The sequence below is a fragment of the Anser cygnoides genome, unplaced genomic scaffold, assembly GCF_040182565.1.
Source record: "Anser cygnoides isolate HZ-2024a breed goose unplaced genomic scaffold, Taihu_goose_T2T_genome scaffold_44_1, whole genome shotgun sequence".
Classification (NCBI taxonomy): domain Eukaryota; kingdom Metazoa; phylum Chordata; class Aves; order Anseriformes; family Anatidae; genus Anser; species Anser cygnoides.
The window spans coordinates 658,297-679,097 of record NW_027103068.1 but is presented as its reverse complement, the minus strand read 5'-3'; the positions used below and the strand labels follow the sequence as shown (position 1 = coordinate 679,097).

General features: G+C 66.6%; 1 protein-coding gene across 1 annotated transcript in view; it reads right to left on the bottom strand.

Moving 5' to 3' along the window:
• The window catches only part of LOC106049625 (SH3 and multiple ankyrin repeat domains protein 1), a 42,599-nt gene extending 25,905 nt beyond the window's left edge, over positions 1–16,694 (bottom strand). The window contains 21 exon segments of the mRNA XM_066989435.1: positions 361–459; positions 462–473; positions 1,946–2,115; positions 3,543–3,697; positions 3,699–3,772; positions 3,775–3,813; positions 4,055–4,121; positions 4,208–4,285; positions 5,624–5,740; positions 6,574–6,665; positions 6,668–6,682; positions 6,685–6,726; positions 6,729–6,738; positions 7,680–7,768; positions 7,771–7,801; positions 7,804–7,836; positions 8,735–8,842; positions 9,729–9,800; positions 11,301–11,504; positions 12,959–13,201; positions 16,591–16,694. Of these exon segments, the coding sequence (XP_066845536.1) occupies positions 361–459; positions 462–473; positions 1,946–2,115; positions 3,543–3,697; positions 3,699–3,772; positions 3,775–3,813; positions 4,055–4,121; positions 4,208–4,285; positions 5,624–5,740; positions 6,574–6,665; positions 6,668–6,682; positions 6,685–6,726; positions 6,729–6,738; positions 7,680–7,768; positions 7,771–7,801; positions 7,804–7,836; positions 8,735–8,842; positions 9,729–9,800; positions 11,301–11,504; positions 12,959–13,174 (1,723 nt within the window). The 5' untranslated portion in view covers positions 13,175–13,201; positions 16,591–16,694.
• Between the last annotated feature and the right edge of the window lie 4,107 nt (positions 16,695–20,801).

The window sequence follows — 20,801 nt, the reverse complement described above, 5'->3', positions numbered from 1 at the left end:
GAGAGGGGCGGGGGGGCAGCCCAAAATGGGGGGAGTTTGGGGCAGTTTGGGGGCTCTGGGGGTGTTTTACGGGAGGGAGGAATTGGGGGGTGGGGGGTTCCGTTGGGGGAGGGGGCACATATTGGGGGGGGGGTCTCATGCAGGGCTCCGTTTTGGGGACCCCCCCCCCCAGGCGATGGGTCCCATTTGGGGGCAAAAGTTTGGGGTCCCATTTGGGGGGGGGGGGGGCAAGGTTGGGGGTCCCGTTTGGGGGTCCCGTTCAGGCTCTAGGTTTTGCCCCCCACGTCCCCTTCCCTATGGGTCCCATTTAGGGGTCCGGGGTTGTTTTTTTTGGGGGGGGGGGGGGTTGTGGGGCCGTACCTGCCTTGCCTTCGGGGGTGCGCGCGGGCACCTCCTCGACGCACTCGGAGGGGAACCAGCCCACGCGGCCCCGCGCCTGCCCCTCCCAGAACCCCCCTCGCCCACGCTGAGCACTGTGGAAAAAAGACGGGGGGGGGGGTTGGGGGGGGGCACAGCACCCCCAGACCCCCCCCGCACCCCTAACCCCCTCCCCACACCCCTAAATCCCCCCACCCCACTGCATGCACCCAAGCACCCAGGGTCGTTCCCCCAAAACGGACCCAAGTGCCCAGGGCACCCAAAAACCCACAGAATGGACCCAGGGGCACCCAATGCCCACCCAAAATGCACCCGGGGGCACCCAAAATGCACCCAGGGGCACCCAAGATCCACCCAAAATGGACCCGGGGCACCCAACACCCAACCCAACATGCATGCACTCAGCTGTTGGGGCACCCAATGCCCACCCAAAATGCACCCAGGCTGCCCAACGTCCACCCAAAATGCACCCAGGTCACCCAACGTGCACCCAAAATGGACCGAGGGGCACCCAACGTCCACCCAAAATGCACCCAGGTCACCCAATGTGCACCCAAAATGGACCAAGGGGCACCCAACGTCCACCCAAAATGCAACCAGGGGCTCCCAACACCCAACCCAATGCATACACCCAGGTGTTGGGGCACCCAACGCCCACCCAAAATGCACCCAGGTCACACAACACCCACCCAAAATGGACCCAGGTCCACCCAAAATGCACCCAGGTCACCCAATGTTCACCCAAAATCGACCCAGGGGCACCCAACATCCACCCAAAATGGACCTAGGGCCACCCAACATCCACCCAAAATGGCCCTAGGGGCACCCAACACCCAACCCAATGCATGCACCCAGCTGTTGGGGCACCCAACGCCCACCCAAAATGCACCCAGGTCACCCAACACCCACCCAAAATGGCCCCAGGCGCACCCAACACCCAACCCAACGCACGCACCCGGGCGTTGGGCACCCAACGTCCACCCAAAATGCACCCAGGTTGCCCAACACCCACCCAAAATGGACCCAGGTCACCCAAAATGCACCCAGGTCACCCAATGTTCACCCAAAATCGACCTAGGGGCACCCAACATCCACCCAAAATGGACCAGGGCCACCCAACATCCACCCAAAATGGCCCTAGGGGCACCCAACACCTAACCCAATGCATGCACCTGGGTGTTGGGGCACCCAACGCCCACCCAAAATGCACCCAGGTCACCCAAAATATCTCCAGGTCACCCAATGCCCACCCAAAATGCACCCAGGTCACCCAACATCCACCCCAAATGGACCTAAAATTCACCCTAAAAATGGACCCAACACCCAACCCAACGCACGCACCCATGTGTCGGGGCACCCAACGCCCACCCAAAATGCACCCAGGTCACCCAAAATATCTCCGGGTCACCCAACGCCCACCCAAAATGCACCCAGGTCACCCAACACCCACCCAAAATGGTCCTAGGGGCATCCAACCCCCGACCCAACGCACGCACCCGGGCGTTGGGCACCCACCCTCCCCCCATACACCCCTGGGTGCCCCCACCCCGCCGCGCCCCCCACCTACCCTTGATGCGCTCGCCCTTGCTGAGCGAGAGCTCGCCCTCGCCCTGCGCCTGGTAGGGCCGCACGGCCAGGAAGGAGCGGCCGGGCACGGCCGAGTACAGCTTGCGCTTCACGCCCCGCGGGCCCAGCGAGCCCCCGGGGGCGCCCGGCTCACGGCCACCCCCGCTCGAGCTGCGGGGGCACCAGGGGGGCCCGTCAGCGCCGGCGGCCCCGTTGGCGTCCGCCCCACAGCGGCCCCGTCGGCCGCATCGTCCCCATCATCCTCATCGTCTCCATCGTCCCCATCATCTCCATCATCCCCAATATCCTCATCACCTCTGTCATCCTCATTGTCCCCATCATTTCTATCGTCTCCATCATCCCCATCATCTCCATCGTCCCCATCACCTCATCTCCATCATCCCCATCATCCCCATCGTCCCCAATATCCTCATCATCCCCACCATTATCTCCATCATCCTTATTATCTCCATCATCTCCATCATCCCCATTGTCCCCATCATTTCTATGATCTCCGTCATCATGATCATCATCTACTCCATCATCCCCATCATCTCCATCATCTCCATCATCTCCATCATCCCCAATATCCTCATCGCCTCCATCATCCCCATTGTCCCCATCATTTCTATCATCTCCATCACCCCCATCACCTCATCTCCATCATCCCCATGGTCTCCACCAACCCCAATATCCTCATCATTTCTATTATCCCATCATCCCCATCGTCCTCCATCATCCCCATCATCTCCATCATCCCCCATATCCCCACCATCCCCATTGTCCCCATCATCCCCATCACTTCTATCATCCCCATCATCCCCACCATCGCCAACATCCTCATCATCGCCATTTGTTCCCATCATCCTCAACATCCTTGTCCCCATCGGCCCCATCATCTCCCTCATCCTCATCAGCTCCATCATCCTCATCATCCCCATCATCTCCATTGTCACCATCATCCCCATCGTCTCTATCATCTCCATTGTCTCCAGACAATCATCCCCATTGTCTCCGTCATCCCCATCATCCCCATCATCCCTATGGTCTCCATCATCTCCACTGTGCCCATCATCCCCATCATCCTCATCATCTCCACCATCCCCATCATCTTCATTATCCTCATCATCCTCACTGTCTCCATCATCCTCGTCATCTCCATCGTCTCCATCATCCCCATTGTCCCCATCATCCTCATCCTCATATTCTCCATCACCCCTGTCGTCTCCATCATCCCCATCATCTTCATCATCCTAATCATCTCCATCATCCCCGTCAGTCTCATTGTCTCCATCTTCCCCATCACCCCCATCATCCTCGTTATCCTCATTGCCTCCATCATCCACATCATCCCCATCATCTCCATCATCCCCATTGTCCCCATCATCCTCATCCTTATCATCTCCATCATCCCCATCATCTTCATCATCCTCATCTCCATCATCCCCATCATCCCCATTGTCTCCATCATCCTCATCTCCATCCTCCTCCTCATCCCCCTCATCTCCCTCATCCCCATCACCCCCGTCATCCCCATCACCCCACTGTCCCCATCGCCCCCATCACCCCCATGTCCCCCCTGCCCCCCCCCCCCATACCTGGGCCTCCCGCGGGGCTGCCTGCGGGGCTCCTCGGGGGTGCCGGCCGCGGGAGGGGAGCGGGCGCGGGCCCCGCGGGGGCTGCTGGCGCTGCGCAGGGTGCCCGTGGGGGCGCGGGGGGCCGGGGGGCGCCGGGGGGACCCCGCAGGGCCCACTCGGGCCCCCCGCCCCGGCGTCGCTGTTGGCCCGCAGCAGGCGCTGGGGCAAGGGCAGCGCCCCCGTGCCCCCTCCCGGCGACGCCCCGCGAACTGGGGGCTCTCCTGGAACGGCACTGGGATGGGGGGCACCCATGGGTGGGGGGGCACCCATGGGTGGAGGGGGGTCCCATGTCCCCCCATAGCTCCCCTGTCCCTCCCCATCCCTCTATATCCCCCCATATCCCCCATGCCCCCCATATCCTCCATGCCCCCCATATCCCCAGTGCCCCCCAATGTCCCCGTGTCCCCAGCGCCCCCGCAATGTCCCCGTGTCCCCAGCGCCCCCCCCAATGTCCCCATGCTCCCCCCACTCACCCACATCCGAGTCCCGGTGGTTCTTGATCAGCTCCCCCAGCTCAAAGTTCCCCGCGATGACGGCCACCTTGGGGGGGGACACACACTCAGCTGGGGGTCCCCACGCACCCCCCTCGCCGTGTCCCTGCCCCCCGCCGTGTCCCCATGTCCCACCTGGAAGGGCGTCTGCCCGCTGTTGTTCTTCACCTCCTTGTTGGCCCCGCGGTACAGCAGGATGCGGGCGCAGCTCTCCTGGGGGTGGCACGGCACATGGCCCCATGGCCCCGTGTCCCCATGTCCTCCCATGTCCCAGTATCCCATGGCCCCATGGCCCCCATGGCCCAGTATCCCATGTCCCCATGTCCCACATCCCCATAGCCCAATGTTCCCATATCCCACATCCCAATTTCCCCATGTCCCCAAATCCCCCGTCCCCGTGTCCCCATCCCCATATCCCAGTCTCTGTCCCCATGTCCCTGTCCACATATTCCCCCGTCCCCATGTCCCCATCCCCATCCCCGTGTCCCCACTCCGTGTCCCCATCCCCTCCTCCCCATCCCCATGTCCCCGTTCCCCGTCCCCATGTCCCAGTCCCTGTCCCCACGTCCCCATCCCTGTGTCCCCATCCTTGTGTCCCTGTCCCCATATCCCCCGTGCCCGTGTCCCCACCCCCATATCCCCATCCCTATGTCCCTGTCCACGTGTCCCAGTCCCTGTCTCCATGTCCCCGTCCCTGTCCCCATGTCCCCGTCCCTGTGTCCCCATCCCTGTGTCCCCGTCCCTGTCCCCATCCCCATCCCTGTGTCCCCATCCCTGTGTCCCCATCCCCCTGTCCCTGTGTCCACATATCCCCCGTCCCCATGTCCCCATCCCCATGTCCCCGTCCCCGTGTCCCCATTCCCTCGTCCCCATCCCCATGTCCCTGTTCCCCTCCCCATGTGCCAGTCCCCATCCCCATGTCCCCGTCCCCATCCCTGTCCCCATGTCCCAGTCCCCATCCCCGTCTCCGTGTCCCCGTGTCCCCGTCCTTGTCCCCATCCCCATCCCTGTGTCCCTGTCCCTGTGTCTCTGTCCCCATATCCACCAACCCCGTGTCCCCATATCCCCCATCCCTGTGTCCCCATCCCCATGTCCCCATCCCCAAGTCCCCATCCCCATGTCCCCGTCCCCATCCCTGTCCCCATGTCCCAGTCCCCATCCCCGTCTCCGTGTCCCCGTGTCCCCGTCCTTGTCCCCATCCCCATCCCTGTGTCCCCTTCCCTGTGTCCCTGTCCCCATATCCACCAACCCCGTGTCCCCATATCCCCCATCCCTGTGTCCCCATCCCCATGTCCCCATCCCCATGTCCCCGTCCCCATCCCTGTCCCCATGTCCCAGTCCCCATCCCCATCCCCGTGTCCCCGTGTCCCCATGTCCCCGTCCCTGTCCCCATCCCCATCCCTGTGTCCCCTTCCCTGTGTCCCTGTCCCCATATCCACCAACCCCGTGTCCCCATATCCCCCATCCCTGTGTCCCCATCCCCAAGTCCCTATCCCCATGTCCCTGTCCCCATGTCCCAGTCCTGTCCCCCTGTCCCCGTCCCGCGCCCACCTTGTTGTAGAGGGCGCAGATGTGCAGCGCCGTGTTCCCCGAGGCGTTCTGCGCCGCCGCCTCGGCCCCGTAGAAGAGGAGGTGCTCGAGGTGCTGCGAGTGCCCGTGCTGGCACGCCTGGGGACGGGGACACGGGGCGTGGGACACGGGGACGTGCCGGGGGGCTTGGGGGGTGCTGGGGACACGGGGACACTGGGGGACACAGGGACACCGGGAGACACTGAGGGACACGAGGACATGGGGAGACACTGGGGGCAATGGGGGAGATACTGGGAAACATGGGGGGGACACTGGGGGAGCTGGGGGGATACTGGGAGACACAGGGACATTGGGGGACACTGGGGCCATGGAGTAAGATACTAGGGAACACACGGGAGACACTGGGGACACTGGGGGACACAAGGATATTGGGGGACACTGGGGGATAGGAGGACATCGGGGAAATACTGGGGCCATGGGGGAGATACTGGGGAACATGGGGGGGATGCTGGGGACATGGGGACATTGGGGGACACAGGGATATTGGGGGACACTGGGGGTGACGGGGGAGATACTGAGGAACATGGGGAGGGCACTGGAGGACATGGGGGGAACACTGGGGACATTGGGGGACATGGTGACGTTGAGGGGACATTGGGAGATGGGGAAGACACTGGGAAGCATGGGGACGCTGGGGGACACTGGGGGACATGGGGACACTGGGAGACACTGGGGGACATGGGGGACCATTGGGAACATGGGGGGACATGGAGGACATGGGGACATGAAGGGTATGGGGACACGGAGGATATGGGGACATGGATGATATGGGGACACAGGGACATGGCGACACGGGGACACGGGGACACGGGGACAGGGGGACACGGGGACACGGGGACACGGGGACACGGGGACACGGGGACATGGGGACACGGGGACACGGGGACAGGGGGACGCGGGGACGCGGTGACCTGGTGGATCTCCTGCCAGCCGTTCTCGTCGACGGTGCCGATGTGGGCGCGGTTGTAGAGCAGCAGCTCGCAGCAGCGGGGGTCGCCCCCACCATGGCCGTGTGGTACAGGGGGTCAGCCCCCGGCGGTCCTTGTAGTTGGGGGAGCCCCCAGGTCCAGCAGCGCCTGCGGGGATGCGCTGCAGGGGGCGCGGCACCCAGCTCCCGGCACCCAGCACCCATTGCAACCAGCACCCAGTGCCCATTGCACCCATTGCACCCAGTGCCCATTGCACGCACTGCACCCAGCACCCATTGCACCTGGCACCCGTTGTGTCCATTGCACCCAGCACCCATTGCACCCAGTGCCCCTTGCATGCGTTGCACCCAGCACCCATTGCAACTGGCACCCGTTGCGTCCATTGCACCCAGCACCCATTGCACCCAGTGCCCCTTGCATGCGTTGCACCCAGCACCCATTGCAACTGGCACCCAGCACCCATTGCATCCAGCACCCAGCACCCATTGCACCCAGCGCCCATTGTGCCTGTTGCAACCGGCACCCATTGCACCAGGCACCCATTGCACCCATTACACCCAGTGCACCCAGCACCCGTTGCGCCCATTGCACCCAGCTCCCATTGCACGCCTGCACCCACTGCACCCATGCATGTGCAAGCCCCGTGCATGCCCAGCACCCACCCATACAGCACCATGCACACCCACGGGTGCCCATGCACACCCAGGGGTGCCCCTGCATCCTTGCAGCTGCCCATGCAAGCTGATGGGTGCCCGTGCACCCTTCCCACACACCCATGGGTGCCTGTGCACACTTATGGGTGCCCACGCAAGCTGATGGGTGCCCATGCATGCTCCTACAGACCCATGGGTGCCTGCCACCCATGGGTGCCCGTGCACACTCCCACACATCCATGGGTGCCCTGTGCACACTTATGGGTGCCCACGCAAACCAATGGGTGCCCGTGCACCCTCCCACACACCCACGGGTCCCCAACACCCAGGGGTCCCCGACACCCATGGGTGCCCATGCGCCCTCCCACACACCCACGGGTCCCCAACACCCAGGGGTCCCCGCCACCCATGGGTGCCCATGCACCCCCCGCGTACCAGCAGGGCGGGGTAGCGGCGGGTGCAGACGGCGCGGTGCAGCGCGGTGGCGCCGTCGCGGGCGCGGAAGTCGAGGTGGGCGCCCCCAGGCACAGCAGCCGGATGATCTCCACCTCCCCGGGCCCTCGCGCTGCGCCGCCAGCGTCAGCGGCGTCTCTGGGGGCACCCGGTGTCACCCGGTGTCACCCGGTGTCACCCGGTGTCACCCGAGGGCACTCCCACCGGGGCGGGGGAGCCGGTGGCGTAATGGGGCGGGGGGCTGCGGGGGGCTTGGGGACATCGGGGATGGTGTGGGGCACATGGGGACACGGGCAGGGAGGGGGTGACGGGCACCCTGGGGTGTCACTGGGGAGGCGGGGGTGGCCCCGAGGGGATAAGGGACATCCCAGAGGTGTCCCCAAGGGGCTCGGGGACATCCCAGGGGTGTTACCAAGGGAATGGGGGTGTCCCCAAGGGGATAAGGGACACGCTGGGGTGTCACCGGGGATGTGGGGGTGTCCCCAGGGGGATTAGGGACACCCTGGGGGTGTCACTAGGGACATAGGGCTGTCCCCAAGGGTCTCAGGGACACCCTGGGGGTGTCCCCAGAGACATGAAGATGTCCCCAAGGGGACACGGGACGTCCCAGAGGCGTCACCAGGGGTATGTGGGGTGTCCCCAAGGGGATAAGTGACATCCCAGGGGTGTCCCCAGGGATACGGGGGTGTCCCCAAGGGGCTCGGGGACATCCCAGGGGTGTCCCCAGGGATAGAGGGGTGTCCCCAAGGGGCTCGGGGACATCCCAGGGGTGTCCCCAGGGATAGAGGGAGGTCCCCAAGGGGCTTGGGGACATCCCAGGGGTGTCCCCAGGGATACGGGGGTGTCCCCAAGGGGCTCAGGGACATCCCAGGGGTGCCACCGGGGCCGTCACGTCCTCACCAGGGACACGGGGCTGGGCTGCCACGGCCACCAAGGCGCGGGACTGGGGATGCGGGGACAGGGGGATGTGGGGACACGGGGACAGGGGGACACGGGGACAGGGGGACACGGGGACAGGGGGACACGGGGACACTCACCCCCGAGTCGGAGTCGTGGTAGTTGGGGTCGAGGCCGCGGTCCAGCAGCCGCGCCACCTTCTCGGCCGAGCCGTGCTGCACGTAGTCCAGGAACTTGCGCAGCCCCGTCTGGGGGGGGGGACACCGGGGACGTGGGGACGTGGGGTCACGGGGAGAGCTCGGGGACGTGAGGGCAGCGGGGGGGGATACGGGGCCACGGGGCCACCAGGGGACGCGGGGACGCTGGGGGACGTGGGGCCATGGGGAGAGCTTGGGGACATGGGGACACCGGCGGGGATACGGGGCCGTTGGGAGGGCAGGGGGACACCGGGGGATGTGGGGTCACCGAGGGGACATGGGGACACCGGGGGGATATGGGGCTATGGGGGCGGGACAGGGGTCACCAGGGGATGTGGGGTCAAGGGCGGGCATGGGGCCATGGGGACACCGGGGGGACAGGGGTCACCAGGGGACGTGGGGTCACCGGGGGGGCATGGGGCCATGGGGACACTGAGGGGACATGGGGATGTGGGGTACCGGGGGGGCACAGGGCCATGGGGACAGCTGAGGGGACACCAGGGGACACGGGGACGTGGGGGACACCGAGAGGGTTGTAGGGGCATAAGGGGTGTGGGGGGACAAGGGGGACACCGTGGGGTGCGGGGACACTGGGGGGACACTGGGGACACTGGGGGGCCCTGGGGACACGGGGGGACACTGGGGCCACTGGGGGGGACCCGTGGGGTCATGGGGGGGCCGTGGGAACACCGCGGGACATGGGGCCACCACGAGAGCCCACCGCCTACGGGCGAGCCATGCAGGGGGCGTGGCCACGTGGCGGGGGGCGTGGCCACGTGGCGGGGGGGCGTGGCCACGTGGCGGGGGGCGTGGCCACGTGGCGGGGGCGTGGCCACGTGGCGGGGGGCGTGGCCACGTGGCGGGGGGCGTGTCCCCCGAGGAGGGGGGGCGTGGTCAGAGGAGGGGGCGTGGCCACGTGTCGGTGGGCGGGGCCCACCTTGGTGTGCAGCTTGGCCAGCTGCTTCTCGTCCAGGTTGGTCTGCTTGTACACCCGCGTCTTGTACCGGAACTGGGGGGCGGGGTCAGCGCGGGGCACGCCCCCCTCGCCGGGGACACGCCCCCAAGAAGGCCACGCCCCCCCCCCGGACACGCCCACCGGGAGGGACACGCCCCCAACAAAGGCCACGCCCCCCCCATTCACCCCATGCCACACCCGCAGGCTCCACCCACGCCCCCCTGCAGGCCACGCCCCCCGCTCCAAGCCCCGCCCACGAGCTCGAGGAGGGCGTGGTCTATTGCAGGGCCACGGCCACACCCTCTCAGGCCCCTCCCATCTCCCTGGGGTGACCCCGCCCCTTTGCCCCTCCCCAGGCCACACCCACCGTTTTTGTTCCCCCCGAGCCCCACCCATTTTGTCCACGCCCCCTTGGTCCTGTCAGAGGCCCCGCCCACCTCTAGCCCCGCCCACATCGCCACAGACCACGCCCATCCCAAGACCCCAGAGCCACGCCCACCTCAATCCCCAACCCCACCCTTTACACCCCCACCCCTCGAGGCCCCACCCCCTCGAGGCCCCGCCCCCAAGCCCCGCCCCCTCCCGAGGCCCCGCCCCCTCAAGCCCCGCCCACCTCGAGGTAGGCCACGCCCTTCCCACGCCCCCAGACCCCCTCCCACTCCCCAACCCCACCCCTTCTACCCCCACCCCTCGAGGCCCCACCCCCTCGAGGCCCCGCCCCTCTAAGCCCCGCCCCCTCCCGAGGCCCCGCCCCCTCAAGCCCCGCCCACCTCCCGAGGTAGGCCACGCCCTTCCCACGCCCCCAGACCCCCTCCCACTCCCCAACCCCCACCCCTTCTACCCCCACCCCTCGAGGCCCCACCCCCTCGAGGCCCCGCCCCTCTAAGCCCCGCCCACCTCGAGGTAGGCCACGCCCATCCCACGCCCCCAGACCCCTCCCACACCCCCAGACCCCCTCCCACTCCCCAACCCCACCCCTTCTACCCACACCCCTTGACGCCCCACCCCTCGAGGCCCCACCCCTTCAAGCCCCGCCCCCTATGGCCCCGCCCCCTCTAAGCTCCGCCCACCTTAAGGTAGGCCACGCCCATCCCACGCCCCCATACCCCATCCCATTCCTCAACCCCACCCCTTCTACCCCCACCCCTCGAGGCCCCACCCCCTCGATGCCCCGCCCCCTTAAGCCCCGCCCCAAGCCCCTCCCCCTCTAAGCCCCGCCCACCTCGAGGTAGGCCACACCCATCCCACGCCCCCAGACCCCCTCCCACGCCCCCAGACCCCCTCCCACTCCCCAACCCCACCCCTTCTACCCCCACCCCTCGAGGCCCCACCCCTGAGGCCCCACCCCCTTAAGCCCCTCCCCCTTAAGCCCCGCCCACCTCGAGGTAGGCCACGCCCTTCCCACGCCCCCAGTCCCCCTCCCACTCCCCACCCCCACCCCTTCTACCCCCACCCCTCGAGGCCCCACCCCCTCGAGGCCCCACCCCCTCGAGGCCCCGCCCCCTCAAGCCCCGCCCCCTCGAGGCCCCGCCCACCCCTCGAGGCCCCGCCCACCTCGAGGTAGGGCACGCCCTGCTCGAAGCTCTGCGGGTAGTCGCGCAGCGGCCGCTCCTCGTCCAGGAACTTGGCGTCGCGGCCGGCGGCGGCCGGCTGGAAGAGGCCGTAGTTGAGGCCGTCGTGGAGGCCCTCGGTCAGCGTGCACAGCACCTGCTGCTTGGCCGCCCACACCGCCGCCCCCGGGTCGAAGCGCAGGCACTTCTGGGGGGGGGGGGGGGGGTTAAAAATTAGGGGGGGTTGCACACGGCGGCGGACCCCCCTGAAATAATGAGGGGAGGGCGGCCTCCGGGTGGGGGACACGGGGAGGCTTGGGAAGGTCCCGAAGTGGGGAGGGGAGACGTTGGGGGTGGGGGACACCACTAAATGGACACATGGGGGGGTCTTGGGGATGGGAGCCCCCAGATGTACCCATGGGGGGTCTTGGGAATGGGGAGCCCCCATAACCCCACCCCAAAGTGGGGAGGTGAAATGTTGGGAATGGGAACACCCCTAAATGGACACATGGGGGGGTCTTGGGGATGGGGACCCCCCCCCTAAATGTACCTGGGTGGGGGCCTTGGGGATGGGGACCCCCAAATGTACCCATGGGGGGTCTTGGGGATGGGGAGCCCCCCTAAATGTACCTGGGGGGGGGGGTCTTGGGGATGGGGACCCCTCCCAAATGTACCCATGGGGGGTCTTGGGAATGGGGAGCCCCCCCATAACCCCACCCCAAAATGGGGAGGTGAAATGTTGGGGGATGGGGACACCCCTAAATGGACACATGGGGGGGGGTCTTGGAAGTGGGGACCCTCCCAAATGGACCTGTGGGGGTCCTGGGAATGGGGAGCCCCCCCATAACCCCACCCCAAAATGGGGAGGTGAAATGTTGGGGGGATGGGGACACCCCCCTAAATGTACCCATGGGGGGGTCCTGGAAGTGGGGACCCCCCTAAATGTACCCATGGTGGGTCTTGGGGGTGGGAACTGTCCCAAATGTACCCATAGAGAGTCCTGGGAAGGGGGAGCCCCCCACATCCCCACCCCAAAGTGGGGAGATGAAATGTTGGGGGAATGAGGACACCCCTAAATGGACACATGGGGGGGGTCTTGGGGATGGGGACCCCCCCTAAATGTACCCATGGGGGGTCTTGGGCATGGGGAGCCCTCCCATAACCCCACCCCAAAGTGGGGAGGTGAAATGTTGGGGGGATGGGGACACCACTAAATGGACACATGGGGGGGTCTTGGGGATGGGGACCCCCCATAAATGTACCCGTGGGGGGTCCTGGGAATGGGCACCCCTCATGTTTTGGGGGATGCCCCTACTTTTGGGGACACCCCATTTATGGGGACCTCCACTATTTGGGGGGGGGAACAACCCCATTTATGGGGACCCCCACTATTTTGGGAGACCCCCCCCCCATTTATGGGGACACCCCATATAATTTTGGGGACCCCCCTCAATTATGGACCCCTCCTGTTTGGGGGGACACCCTCCCTATATTTGGGCACTCTCCCCCTAATGGGCACCCCCTTATTTTGAGACACTCCCCCTTATTTTGGGGACCCCCCCTTATTTTGGCCCCCCCTTATTTTGGGGACCCTCCCTTATTTTGGCCCCCCCCCCCTTATTTTGGGGGACCCCCCCTATTTTTGGGGACCCCCCCCCTCACCGTCTGGTGCAGGTCGGGGATGCCGATGCGGAACACCATCATGCTGAAGTGGGCGTCGTCGGGGGCCGGGGGGTCGGGGGGGGACCCCTCGGGGCCGGGGGGCCCCGGGTTGGCTCCGGGGGGCCCTCGCGGGAGCTCCCCGAGTCCGAGTCGCCCTCGGGGTACTCGGAGCCCCGGCCCCTCCTCCTCCTCGCTGGAGGCCGGCGTGCGCGGCATGCTCCCGGCGCCCGCTGCACCATCACACTGCGGGGGGGGCACAGGTGGGGACCCCCCTCAGCACCCCAAAACCTCCCCTCGGCACCCCCAGAGCGCCCCCCAGCACCCGCAGGGGTCGCACGCGCGTGTGCAAACGGCTGCGGGGGGTGCACGGGGGCGCTGCCCCAGGATGGGGCTCATATGGGGTCAGGGTGCTGGGGGGGGGGGTGAAGTTGGGGGACCCCCCCCCGTGCACCCCCAAAATCCCCCCCAGAGCCCCAAAGCCCCCTCCTAGCCACTACAGGCTTGCACACGCGTGTGCACACGTGGGGGTACGTGCGTGTGCACGGGGTCGCTGCACCAGGATGGGGCTCGTATGGGGTCAGGGTTGCTGGGGGGTGGGGGGAAGGTGGGGGACCCCCCTGCACCCCAAAATCCCCAAGTCCCCTCTCAGCACCTACAGCCTTGCACACGCGTGTGCAAACACCTTGTGGTGCGTGTGTGTGCACAGGGTCGCTGCCCCAGGACGGGGCTCGTATGGGGTCAGGGTGCTGGGGGAGGGGGAGGGGAGGAAAGTGGGGGACCCCCTGCACCCCAAAATCCCCCCAGCACCCCCAACCCCCCCCAGCACCCCCAACCCGCTCCTCAGCACCCACAGGCTTGCACACGCGTGTGCAAACACATAGGGGTGCAGGGGCTTGCTGCACCAGGATGGGGTGGGATGGGGGTCAGGGTGCTGGGGGGGGGGGGGGTTGGCAGAGGCGGGGGACCCCCAGCACCCCCAGCACCCGTGCACTTGCACCCCCTTGCACACGCGTGTGCACACACGTGGGGTCGTGCACGTGCGTGGCAGTTCCTTGGTGCTCTTTTACACAGCCGGGGGGTGGGGGGTGAGCAGCGCCGTGTGGCCCCCCGGTCCCACCCTGGCACGCTCGTTGCACGCCCACACCCGTGCCCCCGCCCGGCCCTCGCACGCTCGCGCCCGCCCTCGCACGCCCGGCCCCGCGCCCCAGTTCTGGTGGCGGGAAGTGGGGCGCGTCCCGGGGGGCCAGCCCCAGATCGGCGCCGGCGCCGTGACCTTGGGGGCCCTTGAACCAGTTGTGGCGGAGCCTGGGGGGGGGCGGGGGGCACGGGGGGGGGAGCGCGTGTGCAAGCGCAGGGAGCACACGCGTGTGAGCATGCTGGGGCGGGGAGGGTACGTGTGTGTGAATGCACGGGGAGCAACGTGGTAGCACCGCGGGCGTGCGAGGCGCAGGCGTGTGCAAGCGTGTGCGTGCACCAGCAAGCGTGCTAGCACGGGCGTGCAAAGTGCAGGCGTGTGCAAGCGTGTGCATGCACAGAGCAGGTGTGTTTGCACGTGTATTAAATGTGCAAGTGTGTGCATGCACAGAACAGGTGTGTTTGCACGTGTATTAAAGGTGCAAGTGTGTGCATGCACGGAGAGGAAGTGTAACAACATAAAAGGCACACGTGTGTGCAAGCATGTGTGCGCGCACGGGGAGCAGCTGTGTGCTAACACGCGCACAAAAAGTGTGTGCGTGTGCAAGGCTGTGCACCAAGGGTGCGTGCGTGTGCGCGTACATGGAGCGTGTCTGTGCAACGTGTGCGTGCACCGTGAGCGTGGACGTGCGTGCACAGGGAGGGTGCGTGTGTGCAAAGGTGGGTGTGCACGAGGAGCACGCACATCTGCGCACAACGCGTGTGCACGAACGGCGCACGCGCGTGGAGGACGCGCAGCCCCAGGGAGCAGTGTGCAAGTGTGGGGCTGCACAGGGAGCGCGCGCCTGCAAGGGTGTGCACGCGTGTGAGCGGGTGTACACACCAACACACGTGTAGCAGCGCGTGCACCAACAGTGAGCACGCGTGTGCTAGCGTGTGCGTGCAGGGGGCACACGCGCGAGCGTGCAGGTGCAAGGCTGCACGCGTGTGCAAGCGTGTGCACACACGGTGAGCACCCATGCGTGCGTGCACGGGGGTGACGGGGTGTGGGAGCACGCGCACGCACCAACCCTTTGTGCAGGGCCGCACGCGCGTGTGCAAGCACGAGGGGGCCGTGCACGGCGCTCGTGCGACGCCCGGCCCCGTGCTGGGCTTTTTCCCAGGCTCCTTTGCCGTTTCCATGGCGACCGTCGGGCGCTGCAGGACCGGGCGTCCGCGCACACGTGAGCGCGCACACCCCCGTGCAAGGCGCCCCGGCACGTGCAAGGCACACGCGGCCCCCGTGCAAGGCGCCCGCAGCCCCCGTGCAAGGCGCTCACCCCCCGTGCGAGGCGTGCTCAACGCCCGTGCGATGCACACGTGGCCTGGGGAGTGTGCACACGCCCCCTGCACGCGCCCCCCGCACGCTTGCACACGCGTGTGCCCGGCCACGGGTGCAGCCGGGGGGGGGACAGGGGATGGACGGACGGACCCACGTGCAAGGCTCCTTTTTTTTGGGGGGGGGGGGGGGGGAGGCGGAATCGAGGCCAAGCGAGGCCAAACGAGGCCACGGCGCCGCTCGCACACGCGTGTGCACCGCCCCCCCACGGGGCCACGTGCAACGCACGCCCACACGTGTCGCCGTCCCCCCCCCCCCCTCCACGCCTTGCACGGATCCTGGGGCGTTGCACGGCGCGCGGGGCCCCCCTTTTGCACGAGCATCGCCCCCCCCCACGTTGCACGGCCCCCTTGCACGAGCGTGCCCCCGTTGCACCACTCCCCCCGTGCCTTGCACGCTCGCCCGCCCGCCCCCATTGCACGCCCCCCCCCCTCATTGCACCGACCTCCCCGTGCATTGCACGGCCCCGGTGCTCGCGCCCCTCCCCCGCACGCTTTGCACGCCCTTCCCGGGGCTTTGCACGGCCGTGCAAGCGCGGATCCCGCAGCCGGAGCCTTGCACGCCCCCGTTGCACGCCCCTGCCCGGTGCAATGCACGCTGCTGCCGGGGCACCGCACGCCCCCGGGGGGCATTGCACGGCCCGGGGGCTTTGCACGGCTCGGGGGCTTTGCACAGCCTGGGGGGGGGGCTTTGCACGGCTCGGGGGGGGGGGGGGTTGCACGGCCCGGGGGGGGGGCTTTGCACGCCCCTCCCCGTGCATTGCACGCCGCGCCCCGGTGCATTGCACGGCCCCGGTGCATTGCACGCTCCTCCCGGTGCACCGCACGCCCTCAGCGCCTTGCACACCCCCCCGGCTCCTTGCACACCCCCCCCGGCTCCTTGCACACCCCCCCCGGCTCCTTGCACACCCCCGTGCCTTGCACACCTCCCCCCCCCCCGTGCCTTGCACCCCCCGCCCCGCGCGGCCCCGACCCCCCCATTTCCCCCCTCGCCCCTCCCGGCCCTGCTCCGCCGCCCCCCCCGGAGCTCCCCAGGCCCCCCGCTTTGCACAGCCCCCCCTCCTTGCACGCCCACCCCCCCTTGCACACCCGCCCCCCCCCCTTGCACGCCCCCCCCCTACCTGCGGGGTCCCCCGGAGCCGAGCGGCGCTGAGCGGCTTCGGCCCCGCCGGCGGCCGCCTCCGCCCGGCCCCGCCCCCCCCGCCGTGGCCACGCCCCCGGCCACGCCCCCTTCGCCGCCGCAGGCCACGCCCCACCCCGACGCCACGCCCACTCCTCCCCCCCACGCGTCGCCCACCCCACCCCCGCCCATCGGGGCTCGGGGAGAGGCCACGCCCCCGTGCGTAAGCCACGCCCCCGTGCGTAAGCCACGCCCCCACGCGTAAGCCACGCCCAGGTGAGGCCACGCCCACGGTGGGGTCACGCCCATCTAGGCCACGCCCCCCTGCGTGAGGCCCCGCCCACCGAGCACCCCCCCCGCCTGGTGCCCGCCCACAAAGGGGGGGGGGGATGGGGGGTAAAAAAGGGGGGTGGGGGGGGGTAAAAAGGGGGGGGTAAAAAGGGGGGTAAAAGGGGAGGGGGTAAAAGGGGGTGAAAAAGAGGAGGGGTAAAAAGGGGGTAAAAAATAAAACGGGGGGTAAAAAGGGGGGGGCTAAAAGGGGGGAATGGGGAGGGGGTAAAAGGGAAAGTAAAAGATGGGGTAAAAAAGGGGGGGGTAAAAAAAGGGGGGTAAAAAGGGAGGGGGGTGAAAAAGGGGGGTATAAAGGGGGGGTAAAAAAGGGGAGTAAAAAAGGGGGGGTAGAAAAGGGGGTAAAAGGGGGGTAAAAAAAGAGGGGGTAAAAAAGGGGGTAAAAAGGGGTAAAAAAGGGGGGTAAAAAAGGGGGGGTAAAAAGGGGGGTAAGGGGGGTAAAAAAGGGGGGTAAAAAAGAGGAGGAGTAAAAGGGGGGTAAAAGGAATAAAACAGAGGGGTTAAAAAGGGGGGCTAAAAGGGGGGAAATGGGGAGGGGGTAAAAGGGAAAGTAAAAAGGGGGGGTAAAAAAGGGGGGTAAAAAAGGGGGAGTAAAAAGGGGGTAAAAAAGGGGGAGTAAAGGGGGGGGGGGGTAAAGGGAGGGGTAAAAGGGGAGGGGGGTAAAAGGGGGGGTAAGAAGGGGCCAGGGAGTAAAAGGGGGATAAAGGGGAGGTAAAAGGGGGGTAAAAAGGAGGAGTAAAAAGGGGGGTAAAAAGGAATAAAACAGGGGTTAAAAGGGGGGGCTAAAGGGGGGAGGGGAGGGGGTAAAAGGGAAAGTAAAAGATGGGGTAAAAAGGGGGGGTAAAAAAGGGGGGTAAAAAAGGGGTAAAAAGGGGGTAAAAGGAAGGGGTGAAAGGGGAGGGGGTAAAAGGGAAAGTAAAACCGGGGGCTAAAAACGGGGGTATAGAGGGGAGCTTAAAAAAGGGGGGGTAAAAATGGGGGTAAGAAAAGGGGGTAAAAGGGGGGGTAAAATAGGGGGGTAAAAAGGGGGGGATAAGGAGGGGGGTAAAGGGGGGTTAAAAGGGGGGTAAAAAATGGGGGTAAAAAGGAGGGGTAAAAAGGGGGGTAAAATACAGGGGGTCAAAGTGGGTATAAAGGGGGGTACAAGGGGGGTTAAAGGGGGGGTAAAAGGGGGTAAAAGGGGGGTAAAATAGGGGCGCAAAAGAAGGGGGTAAAAAAAACGGAGTATAAAGGGGGTTAAAAGGGGGGTAAAAAAGGGGTATAAAAATGGGGGTAAAGGGGGGTTAAAAAGGGGGTTAAAAAGCGGGGTTAAAAAGGGGGGTAAAAAGGGGGAATAAAAGGGGGTAAAAGGGGGGCTAAAAGGGGGGTAAAAAAAGGGGGGATAAAAGGGGAGTAAAATGGGGGGGGTAAAAAGGGGGGGTTAAAAAAGGGGGGTTAAAAAAAGGGGGGGTAAAAAAGGGGGGTTAAAAAAGGGGGGTAAAAGGGGGGGTGAAAAAGGGGGGTGAAAAAGGGGGGTGAAAAGGGGGGTAAAGGGGGTAAAGGGGGTAAAGGGGGGTTAGAAAAAGGGGGGTAAAAAGGGGGTAAAAGAGGGGGGGGTAAAGGTGGTTTCCTGTGCCCCCCCCCCAGGAACCCCAAAATGGTCCGCACTGCCCCCCACATTCTAGAACTGGGGGGGCCCAGCCCTTTGTGCCCCCCCCCCATTTGTGCCCCCCCCCCCTCGGTCGCAGCGGCGAGCGGTGAGCGCGGCCCCCCCGGCAGGCAGCAGGCGGGGGGGGGGGGGGGGGCACAGAGCTTTATTTGCCGCCCGCCCCCCCCCAAAATCGGGGGGGGGGGATGAGGAGGGAAAGGGGGGGGGTGGAGCTCAGCGCCCCCCGCGCCCCCCCCGCCCCGCGCCCCCCTTGCCCCCCGCGTCGGGGGCGCCGGACATCATGAGGAAGAGGACGATGGGGATGATGTACATCCACTGCGGGGGGGGGGAAACGGGGGGGGGGGTCAGGGGGCGCACCCCAAGAGCTGACCCCCCCCCCCCATTGCCAGATGCCTCCCCCCCCGGGAGTGGAAAATGGGGGGGGGGGGGGGGGGGGGCAGGGGGGGGATAAAGGGGGGGGGAAGTGGGGGAGCGGGGGGGGGGGGGGTCCCAGAGGGGTTTGGGGGGGGGCCCAGAGGGGTTGGGGGGTTCCCAGGAGGGGTTTGGGGGTCCCAGAGGGGTTGGGGGGGCACCCAAAGGGGTTGGGGGGAGCACCCGAAGGGGTTTGGGGTCCCAGAGGGGTTTGGGGGGGCACCAAGAGGGGTTTGGGGGCACCCAGAGAAGTTTGGGGGGGGCACCCAGAGGGGTTGGGGGGGTCCCAGGACGGGTTGGGGGTCCCAGAAGGGTTTGGGGGGCACCCAGAGGGGTTTGGGGGGTCCCAGAGAGGTTCAGGGGTCCCAGAGGGGTTTGGGGGGGCACCAAGAGGGGTTTTGGGGTCCCAGAGGGGTTTGGGGGTCCCAGAGGGGTTGGGGGGTGTCCCAGGAGGGGTTTGGGGGTCCCAGAAGGGTTGGGGGGGGTCCCAGGACGGGTTGGGGGTCCCAGAGGGATTTGGGGGGGTCCCAGAGGGGTTTTGGGGGTCCCAGAGGGGTTTGGGGGGCACCAAGAGGGGTTTTGGGGTCCCAGAAGGGTTTTGGGGGTCCCAGAGGGGTTTAGGGGGTCCCAGAGGGGTTTGGGGGCACGCAGAGAAATTTGGGGGCACCAAGAGGGGTTTTGGGGTCCCAGAAGGTTTTGGGGGTCCCGGAGGGGGTTTTGGGGGGGTCCCAGAGGGGTTGGGAGGGGTCCCAGAAGAGTTTGGGGGTCCCAGAAGAGTTTGGGGGGTCCCAGAGGGGTTGGGGGGGGCACCCAAAGGGGTTTGGGGGGTCCCAGAAGGGTTTGGGGGGTCCCAGAGGGGTTTTGGGGTCCCAGAGGGGTTTGGGGGGGTCCCAGAGGGGTTTGGGGGCACCCAGAGGAGTTTGGGGGGCACCAAGAGGGGTTTTGGGGTCCCAGAAGGGTTTGTGAGGTCCCAGAGGGGTTTTGGGGGGGTCCCAGAGAGGTTGGGGGGGTCCCAGAAGGTTTTGGGGGGTTCCCAGAGGAGTTGGGGGTTCCCAGGAGGGGTTTGGGGGGTCCCAGAGGGGTTTGGGGGTCCTAGAAGGGGTTTGGGGGCACCCAAAGGGGTTTGGGGGTCCCAGAGATGTTTGGGGGGGCCTAGAGGGGGCTTAAGGGTCCCAGAGGGGTTGGGGGGTCTCAGAGGGGTTGGGGGATCCCAGAGGGGTTTTGGGGGTCCCAGAGGGGTTGGGGGGGGCACCCAAAGGGGTTTGGGGGGTCCCAGAAGGGTTTGGGGGTCCCAGAGGGGTTGGGGGGTCCCAGAGGGGTTTGGGGGGGTCCCAGAAGGATTTGGGGGGTCCCAGAGGGGTTTTGGGGGTCCCAGAGGGGTTGGGGGGGGCACCCAAAGGGGTTGGGGGAGCACCGAAGGGGTTCGGGGTCCCAGAGGGGTTTGGGGGGGCACCAAGAGGGGTTTTGGGGTCCCAGAGGGGTTTGGGGGGTCCCAGGAGGGGTTTTGGGGGGTCCCAGAGGGGTTTTGGGGGTCCCAGGAGGGGTTTTGGGGGTCCCAGAGGGGTTTGGGGGGGTCCCAGGAGGGGTTTTGGGGGGTCCCAGAGGGGTTTTGGGGGTCCCAGGAGGGGTTTGGGGGTCCCAGAAGGGTTGGGGGGGTCCCAGAGGGGTTTGGGGGGGGGTCCCAGGAGGGGTTTTGGGGGTCCCAGGAGGGGTTTGGGGGTCCCAGAAGGGTTGGGGGGGGGTCCCAGAAGGGTTTGGGGGGGTCCCAGGACGGGTTGGGGGTCCCAGAGGGATTTGGGGGGGTC